The sequence below is a fragment of the Mesitornis unicolor genome, unplaced genomic scaffold (genome assembly GCF_000695765.1).
Source record: "Mesitornis unicolor isolate BGI_N332 unplaced genomic scaffold, ASM69576v1 scaffold44529, whole genome shotgun sequence".
NCBI lineage: Eukaryota > Metazoa > Chordata > Aves > Mesitornithiformes > Mesitornithidae > Mesitornis > Mesitornis unicolor.
This window is the reverse complement of record NW_010206148.1, coordinates 5123-14573: the sequence shown is the minus strand read 5'-3', so window position 1 is coordinate 14573 and position 9451 is coordinate 5123. Positions and strand designations below refer to the sequence as shown.

The window sequence follows — 9451 nt, the reverse complement described above, 5'->3', positions numbered from 1 at the left end:
TCTGTGGACCCTTCCCCACCTCTGCAGCCCCACGCAAGCTGCTCTGTGATTCAAACCCAGCAGTGTGGGTGCTGGGTTTGCAGTTCCCAAAGCATGGCCACGGCTTCACAGCCACGTCTGCTGTGCCTTGGGGAAGATCCTCTCTCCTTACCAGACTCAATGACCTCAAGTAGCAACACTTCCACACCATCTCCAGCTCTGAGAAGTGTCACCTTTCTGGTACCTGCTGGTTTCCTGGCCGTGGTCCTCGCTGCAGTGGGTCCCACGTGTCCTTCCTGGCCCTGGGTGCTCTGGGCTGTCCTGAGCTGACAGCAAAACACAAATATGGGTCAGCGATCGGCAGGATGAGACGTGCCCGGTTTGTTTGCTGAAAATAACCCTGGAAACACTGCATGTAGGAGCGTACGGCGGGAGGAGACGGTCACGAGCAGCGTGGTGCGCTGAGCCGGGGCCTGGGAGGCCGCGCTTGGGAGCGTGACTGCAAACAGGTGACAAAATCCGCAATCTGGGGACAAACAATAACGCTTGGCACCGACGTGTTCCTCTGTGCCTCCAAAACATGCCGTCTCCGTGAGCTAACGCGGCGAGGAAGGAAGCGCTGTAAAAGTCCTGGGTTTGTTGTTTGTTGGGGTTGGTTGTTTTTTTTTTTTTACGGCTTTCCTTTTATTTCGGGTGATGAAGGAAATGGAGGTGTGGGGGTTGACGGGATTTGCTGAAGGTCATTGAAGCAGGGCTTGAGAGAAAAGCTAAGGACTGAGCAGCTCCTCGCTGCCCGCCCTGCGTTGCCCCTTCTGCAAAATCGGGGGCTGAAGAGGGCAGGGAGTCGCACTGGAGAGGTGTGGGGATGGTTCCTGTAGGAGCATTAACCCGCTCCCAGTATCGGCTGCCCTCCCCTGGTACCAGGTTCCCTCTCCCCCGCCGTCTCCTCCCAGTATCCGCCGTCTCCTCCCAGTATCCGCCGTCTCCTCCCAGTATCCGCCGTCTCCTCCCAGTATCCGCCGTCTCCTCCCAGTATCCGCCCTCTCCTCCCAGTATCCGCCCTCTCCTCCCAGTATCCGCTCTCTCAAGACACTGGAGCACACCCAATGCATGCCTGGAGCTGCTGGAGCCAGGGACATCTTTAGCTCCTGGAGGATGGATTGAAAGAGTTCAGCCCAGCAGAACCCTCTCGTGCACGTGGTTGTGAGTTCGTTGCCCAAAGTCTGATTTGCTTCTGTTTCTGCGAGAACTTTTTGCCGTCTGAAGAAACCCAGCACAGGTGAGAAAGCTGGAAGTTCATTTTTAAGCAAAATACCATGACCTGGTGTTGGTGACAGCGTCAATTGTGGTACCACAAGAGACAAATCTGGCGAGTTTTGTAACCTTTTTAACTTCTTTTCCCCCCCTCAGTGTCCAGGAAGTGGGTGAGTTAAAACACACGGTAGACGTGTGATTCATTTTGGCTGTCCAAGGCCAGCGAGGGAATCTCCAGCACCCTCTGTCACATGTTCCCGAGTAATTAACAGCACCACGGTAATTGCAGCTCTGGCAGCACCCTGCTGCTCTGGCGGCTGCGCTCATCCTTGGGGAAACACAGAGAGCCCACACAGAGCAGCACTGAGAGAAGATCACGAGCACACGATGCAGAGCTTAAGAAGATGCTTCAAAATCTGTCCCTGAGTGTCCCCACCGGCCAGGACTGCGTGGAAATGCCCTTTCTTGCTACCTGGAGTAGTTTATTTCTGCCTTGTGGCTAAGGCTTTGAGTAAAGGAGGAAGCCCTTGGGTAGTAAGTGCTGCCGAGATCTCATTAGCTAATGAGGGGGCGTGTGGATCTTTCAGGAACAAACCCAAACATGTTTTCAGTGTTTGTCTCTCCTGCACTTGGTTGCCTTTCCTGTATTGCAGCAGCTGCTTAGCTCTTACTCAGCTTTTATGAGTAGGAGCTGATGTGGAGGAGGAGGAGGAGGAACAGAAACCAGTGCTAGACCAGCAGATATTGGAAGCAGTGACACAACCCAGGGGACATCTGCAAATGACAGCGGTGATCACATTTTTTGTTCCAATTTTCCCTTCAGCGTCTGTTTGTGGATTCAGCGTGCGCTGCACAACACAACGCAGAGGGCTGAGTGCTCATCTTGCCCCTTCCGAAAGGATTCGCCTCTGTGGACTGTAAATTTGGGGGTTATTTTTGTCCAGAGGAATTAAAACCCAGGCCAGAAGTGCTCCCACAGCAATTTGGTTTCTTTTCGCAATTCAGCAACCACTGTGAGCGGATCAGCTCTGTGATTTGGGAGGTTTGGACCTTTATTTTGGCACTTGGCTTTGCCTGGAAACTCCCGCATTTCAGGGAGGGATCTCGTGCGGTGACTCCAGACTGCGATAGGAACGTGGTCAATCCCGCTGCATAAATGTATCAGAAACAAATGTATGTTCTGCTGGAGGGGAATGGGGACGGGCATCCTCTCTCCATCCCCGTGCACACACCAAAATTACCTCTTGTTGGAGCTCACCACCAGTGAAACTACACCTGGTTTAGAAATGAGATCCTGCTAATGACGAGCACTTCCTTGCTCACAGTTTGTGGCTGTCTGGCTGCCAGCACCCGGTGTCTGTGTCGAGACGCACGTCCCCCGCTTGGGACACCTCACGCTGCGAGTGGGACCTGAATGCTGCTGAGAAGCTGGAATTGTCCCTGTCACATCACCCCTCCTGTCCATGGACCACAGGGAAATGGGCTCTTCTTCCCCAATTTGTCACAGAATCACAGAATGGCTCGGTTGGAAAAGCCCTCTGAGATCATCACGTCCAACCGTTCCTGTCTACCCCCTAAACCATATCCCTAAGTACCTCGTCTACCCGCTCTTTAAACACATCCAGGGATGGTGACTCCACCACCTCCCTGGGCAGCCTGGTCCAGCTTCTGACGACCCTCTCAGTAAAGAACTTCCTCCTTATCTCTAACCTGAACCTCCCTTGGCACAGCTTGGTGCCGTTTCCCCTTGTTCTATCCCCCATCACCTGGGAGAAGAGCCCAGCACCCACCTCTCCACAAGCTCCCTTGAGGCAGTTGTAGGTGGTGCTGAGGTCTCCCCTCAGCCTTCTCTTCTCCAGGCTAAACAAGCCCAGTTCCCTCAGCCGCTCCTCATCAGGCTTGTTCTCCAGAGCCCTCCCCATCCTTGTGGCTCTGCTCTGAACACGCTCCAGAATCTCAACATCCTTCTTCTAGTGAGGGGCCCAAAACTGTCATCTTCTGCTTCTCCTGGGCTCCAGGACTTACTCAGCAGAAGGGTACACGCTGCAGGTTGATGGCCTTGCTCTCCTTCCTTCTTGCAGATTCCTCTCCTTTTCACTTGGAATTCCTGTTTCTCTTTCCTCCTCTCGTCATGCCGCATCTCTTCACCCTGTTTTAGCTTGGCAGAGGTGCCAGCTCCTGCTTCTAGTAAAGAGAAACCTCCTGCCCTTGCCGTTTGCAGCCAGCAAACCAACCCACGCGCCGCTGCCTCGGCCAGGGCTACCCAGGCTCCTTGGAGCAGGGATTGAGGCAAGGGCAGAGCAAGTCAGGAGATGTTTGCCCTCTTGCTCATCCCCATCCTGTGGGAAGAGGAAGGGAAACGGCTCCGCTGGATTCCCTGGAGAGGCTTAGGAAGGAATTCCCGGTGTCCGTCCTTGTTTCTGTCCTTGTTTCCATCACTGCCCTGTGACAGCTGCCAGATGGAAAAGGAGGGGGCTGTGGTGGGCAGGAATCTCTGCCCTTCTCCCCGAAGCTCGTGTGCTGTGTCTGGTTGGTGGCTTTTTAGCCAAGGGGAGCAGAGGGAGTTATCCCTCCTGCACCTCTGCCCTCTCAGAGGCTGGACATGGAGGCACCAAGCGGCTGGAGAGGTCCTGGGGTTGAGCAGGGCCCTTTGGTTGCTCTCTGCCATCCCACGAAGGTGCAGGGCTGTGACAGCCCTGCCCACAGCCGTGCTGGCAGGACAGGGCCCTCCTCGTGCTCAGAGGGTTGGAGTTTTTGGTCAAACCTCTGGGGAGCCCCAGCTTCCCTGCATACCCCACTCTGAACCACCGTGGTCACTGAGGAACAGAGCAGCGTGTGCGAAACATCGGCAAATCCCCGCAGTCTCTGCATGGGGTTGGGTTTGGCTGCCGGAGGGGACACCCTGGGGGTCTGCATGGCTCCAGGGACCCCACTGAGCTGGCTCGGGGTGCACAGACACAGCCCCTGCCCTGCCTTTGATGCAGCCAGCAGCCGCCGTGGCCTTTCCTCTGCTGAAGGCACAGGGCGAAGCCTGCCGTGTGAAATCAATCCCTTTCCCCCCTCCTCTCGCTCTGTTTAGAAAATGGGAACGGCTGAGGGAAAGGCAGGTGTGCAAACAGCTCTCGCAGCTTCCCTCTGCCCAGGCCCCTGTGCTCTTGGTCTGCAAGGAGATAGGAAAACAACGCACTCAGAGCTTTCTGCTAAAAGCTTTCCTCTCTCTGCCTCTCCTGCACACCCAGATTGACTCTGAGCACAGTTTTGGGGTCGCTTTGGTGGATTCTGGGGAGCAAGCTGCGTGTCTCAAGCTCGCTGCCACCCCGGGAGCACGTGGCCATGAGTAGCCCCGGTGGATGGAGGACAGAGGATGCAGCTGGAGGGATGTGCCCACGTTATTCCAACAGCAACGCGCCACGAGGGCTGCATCTGCGCTGGGCTCAGAGCAAGCGGGCTGTGCTGCGTGCCAGAGACAAAGCAGAGCTAATGAGAAGCTCATTAAGCCGCTGCTGGATGCATTTTCCACCCGAGGCTAATTTCTCCTGCCGCGAGCTTCCCCCACTCGCTGCTGTTCCTGATGGTGGTACATTTATTTATATAGAGCCTTCAAAACGGTCGAGCCCGTTCCCCTCCATCTCCGATGAGTTGGTTTTCCTGCCCATGTGCCATGTCCCACCATGGGGTGTGTAAGGGGGCCAAGGACAACACGGCCCTTGAATGGTCCCTTAGTGCTCTCACAGAGGCACAGGAAGGGAACGCTGTGCCCTGAGCACCTCTCTACCTGCTCCTGCTGTAAAGGAGCCGTGCTTGCTCTAATGTACCTCTCCTTGAACCAAAGCTGTGTCCTGCAGCCTGAATTCCCAGCATGAAGAGGACCCAAAATCAGCGGGGTGATTTGGGTCCTGGCTCTGTGATGTGTTTGCATTCAACCTCCTGCTCGCAGGTTTTGTCCTCTCGACTCTGTTCGGTCTCGCAGGGAGCTCTGACCGTGCTCATGCTGATGGTTTTGGGCAGATCCATGGGGTGAGGGTCTGCTGTGGGGACAGAATGAGCCCAGTGAGCCCTGGGTCACTGCTGCCCTCCCTGTGCTGTGGCGTGGGCTTGGCCATGGGTCACAACCCGTCCTGGTGCTGGGGGTTACCCTTGTGTGAGTATCCTGTGAGTAGCCTACTCGCTTCACCCTAATTTAGGCTTGAAGATGCTGCATCAATTTAACCCCTGCCTGCAAACCGAGGCTTTCCTGGTGGAAGCTGGATTTCAGTGGCTTTTCTGATGGATTTTCCCCTTAAAAATAGCTCCTTAAAGGAAGGGAATTTCAACTCTACATAAACTGAGCTTCAGTTATTAATTATTCAAGCAAGAGTTGGTTTAGGAGTCAAGATCTGGAGGTAAATGGGTGCTGGGATGTTGCAGTGTGAGCTGGATGCTTGGGTGAGATCCAGCATGGTTAGGAGGGAGGTGGGAACGGCTCTGCCGTGGTCACGGTACCGATGATGCATCCTGAGTCTTTTGGGGGCTGTTTGGGCTGGACTATGGCGCACCAGGAGTGGAAGCACATGGTGGGGGACGGGGCCGTGCCTCCCGCAGGAAACCCAGGATTAAGAAGTGCCTGGGTTGTGCAGCCACCCCGATGGCGCTGCTGGACCCCGCGGCCGAGCACGCGTGGAGCAGCAGCAGCAGCGTTCAACCCGGCTGCTCTTGGCAGGGCAGCAGGGGCCAGTTACAACACGAGGAGAGAAAATAAACACAAGCGCTGTGATGGGAAGGAGCGTGAGTGCAGGGGCCAGCAGGAAGCCATGGGGCTCCCAGATGGCTCACACGGGCCAGGGGCTTTCAGCCTCTGCCTGCACTGAGCCTTGCTCCCCCAGCATCTCCCACCCGTGGGCCTGGACCACTGCATCCTCGTCAGCTCCTGCCCCAAGCTTTGCCTTGGCTGGGTGAGAGTGGAGGGTGAAGACTTTAATCTTTATGGTGGCGTTGGCTTTGTCAAACCCTGGCCTTGGTGACCGCTGTGACATCCCAGGACACCAGTGGACATTATCTGGGGCAGCATTTCTGCTGTGGGACCTGCACACTGAGGATCCCCATCCCTGGGTGGTGTCTGGGCTGGTTTGTGATATGGGCTCTGCCTGCTGGGCTTTAAACACAACCCCAGCAAGGTTTTCCTTCCTTAAGGAGGGTTTATACCAGGGTGCAAAGTGACCTTTCAAAGACCACAGGTTCTGTTTCTCTCCCTGGATAAGGAGAGAAAGCGGAGCAGGACCAGTGTGGTTACACCCTGTCCTGGTACTGAAACCCTGGGTCTGACACGTTTCTCCTCCGTCCCGCAGGCTAACAGGAACAGCCCGGCAGGGTCCATCTCAGACAGACGCGGATGATGCCAGAGCTATGACAGGGATTGCAGTCTTGGCACCGAGGGGTGATCAATTATGGAACAACTACAGGAGGAAGTACCTGAGATCAAGGAAGAGGAGGAGGAAGAGGCAGTGATGGTGGCAAGCGCAGCCGCGGACCCAAGTGGAGGACCAGACAGCTCGCTGCCTTCCAGCAGCTACACGGGTGAGTGGAGCCATGGACCTGCAGCATCCACGTGCTCTGGGCAGCGTGCTCAGCTGCAAGGACCTGCCCGTGAATGGAGTTTGGCTTCTTTTAATCTCTTCCCTTTGCGAAATAACGCATGGAGAGCCAAGTTATTTCTTAGTTCTTCCTCTGCGATCGCCGCAGAGCTGTTGGCAGCGGCTGGGAGGTGGGAAGGAAAAGGGCAGACAGGTAACGTTGTGCCCAGAGGGGGAGGACTCCCAGGGTGCCTGAGAACACTTCCCTGGCCACTGCTTGAAGTCCTGGGTGCAAACTGATGGTAGGCACTGGAGGAGGGGGTTTGCTGCTGCTGAGGAGCCTCCTGCAGAGCCCGGGGTGTTCCAGCTGGGCAGCCCCGTGCCAGCCGCCTGCCAACCGGGGATTATAAAATTTACTGCTTGGGTGTCATTGCCTAGACACGAATGCCAGAGGGGAGAAATCCGCACTGATGTGGAGTCTCTGAGCTGCTGGGGGCACTCTTGGCTCTGTGCGTGGCGTCTGCCTCCAGTCAGTGCCTGGTCTCGGGGTTTAACTGCCCAGATGGACCAGTTTGGGCTGGGGCAGTGCTGGAAACCCCTCGTCACCCCCATGGCTGGAGGAGTGAGACACAGCGCCAGGTTTGTTGCTCCTACACGAAAGGACGCATCCCTTTGTGTGCCTGCAGACCTTTCGCAGAGCTCCTCTCCCTCCCTGTCGGACCAGCTGCAGATGGGCTGCGAGGAGGCGGCCTTGGGAGCGCTGAACGTGGAGTGCAGGGTCTGCGGGGACAAAGCCTCGGGGTTTCACTACGGCGTGCACGCCTGCGAGGGCTGCAAGGTATGTACGTACACATGGGGAGGGCTGGGAGCAGGCAGTTGCTTCGAACAAGCAGGTTTGTAACAAAGCAGGGATGCAGGGTTGTAAGTAAATCATTTGCAACCCGTCCAGAGATAGAGGCAAACGCACAAATACTGTCCTGAGGGAGGCAGCTGAGATGCATATGGCCCAAATCTTGCCCTGTCATGCTTTACTTTGTAAGGCAAATCCATCTGTACCCACAGGGACCCTGGCTGTGCTTGTAGAGATGCTTTCAGTGCTGCAGACCAGCAGTGCCCTGTGTGTTTATCCCCCTGGGATCACTGGCCGTGGCTTGGATGTGCCTTTGAAATTCTTTCCCCCACAGCAGATGCCAGCGAGGCCGGGTTATGCCCAGCTCCTGCCAGACATTCCTGCAGGCTGGGGCCGGAGCACAGCTCGTTCCTGCATCCCTCCCTGCCGGCTGCCTGCAGCATCACACGCAGGGTCCAGCACCGTGTCCTCCTCTGCAGCCCCCTTGTCCCCCTGCACCTCCTCTCCTTCAGACAGACTCTGCTTGTGCCAAAGGATCTCAGGATCATTTGGTTGGAAAGGACCTTTAAGATCATCGAGGCCAACCATAACCTGGCCACTACTAAACCGTGTCCCTCAGCACCTCATCTCCCCAGCTTTTGAACCCTTCCAGGGATGGGGACTCCACCGCTGCCCTGGGCAGCCCCTTCCAGTCCCTGATAACCCTTTCAAGGAAGAAATTCCTCCCCATATCCAATCTAACCCTCCCCTGGCACACCTTGAGGCCATTTCCTCTCGTCCCATCGCTTGTTATGGGAGCAGAGGCTGACCCCCCCTCGCTGCCCCCTCCTTTCAGGAGCTGCAGAGGGGATAAGGTCTCCCCTCACCTCCTCTTCTCCACTTGAACCCCCCAGCTCCCTCAGCCTCTCCCCATCATTCGGGTGCTCCAGACCCCTCCCCAGCTCCCTTGCCCTTCTCTGGCCACGCTCCAGCCCCTCAATGTCCTCCTGGGAGTGAGGGCCCCAAACCTGACCCCAGGATTTGAGGGGTGTCCTCAGCAGTGCCCAGCACAGGGCAAGGATCCTGCCCTGCTCCTGCTGCTCACCCTATTCCTGATACCAGCCAGGATGGTGTTGACCACCGTGGCCACCTGGGCACTCTGCTGGCTCAGGAGACCCAGGGCTCCTCCTCCCCACGCGGCTGAACCTCCAGGAGGCTCCTGGGTGTAATAAACCAGCCTGGTCCCAAGCCACAGGCGCTAACACTGCTGGTCCCCTGTCCCTGCCCGCAGGGTTTCTTCCGTCGGACGATCCGCATGAAGCTGGAGTACGAGAAGTGCGAGCGGAGCTGCAAGATTCAGAAGAAGAACCGCAACAAGTGCCAGTACTGCCGCTTCCAGAAATGCCTCTCGCTGGGCATGTCACATAACGGTGAGTGCCACCTCCGTCCACGGGCCTGGGTGCCACGAGGACGTCTGCCCTCCTGTGAAGGGCTCTCAGCAATGCTCTCTGTAGCTTTATCCCATGGCTCTCTTCCTGTCAGGGCATCATCTTTCGAACTCACTGCTTTTTGCCTTTGACTTCATCCCTTTCTTCCATACAAGAAGGGTCTGTTTGTTCCCACCGTGCAGGCTGGCTGCACCTCCGTCCACGGGCCTGGGTGCCACGAGGACGTCTGCCCTCCTGTGAAGGGCTCTCAGCAATGCTCTCTGTAGCTTTATCCCATGGCTCTCTTCCTGTCAGGGCATCATCTTTCGAACTCACTGCTTTTTGCCTTTGACTTCATCCCTTTCTTCCATACAAGAAGGGTCTGTTTGTTCCCACCGTGCAGGCTGGCTGGT

At 56.5% G+C, this 9451-nt stretch overlaps 1 protein-coding gene across 3 annotated transcripts in view; it reads left to right on the top strand.

Moving 5' to 3' along the window:
- Positions 1–6556: 6556 nt before the first annotated feature.
- The window catches only part of PPARD (peroxisome proliferator-activated receptor delta), a 5880-nt gene continuing 2985 nt past the window's right edge, over positions 6557–9451 (top strand). Inside the window, exons 1-3 of one of the 3 annotated variants that reach the window (XM_010191652.1) lie at positions 6557–6786; positions 7469–7620; positions 8903–9041. In XM_010191652.1, coding sequence (XP_010189954.1) covers positions 6657–6786; positions 7469–7620; positions 8903–9041 — 421 coding nt within the window. In that variant the 5' untranslated portion in view covers positions 6557–6656. The remainder of the gene's footprint in view (positions 6787–7468; positions 7621–8902; positions 9042–9451) is intronic. The other 2 variants (XM_010191651.1, XM_010191653.1) reach the window with 2 other exon arrangements.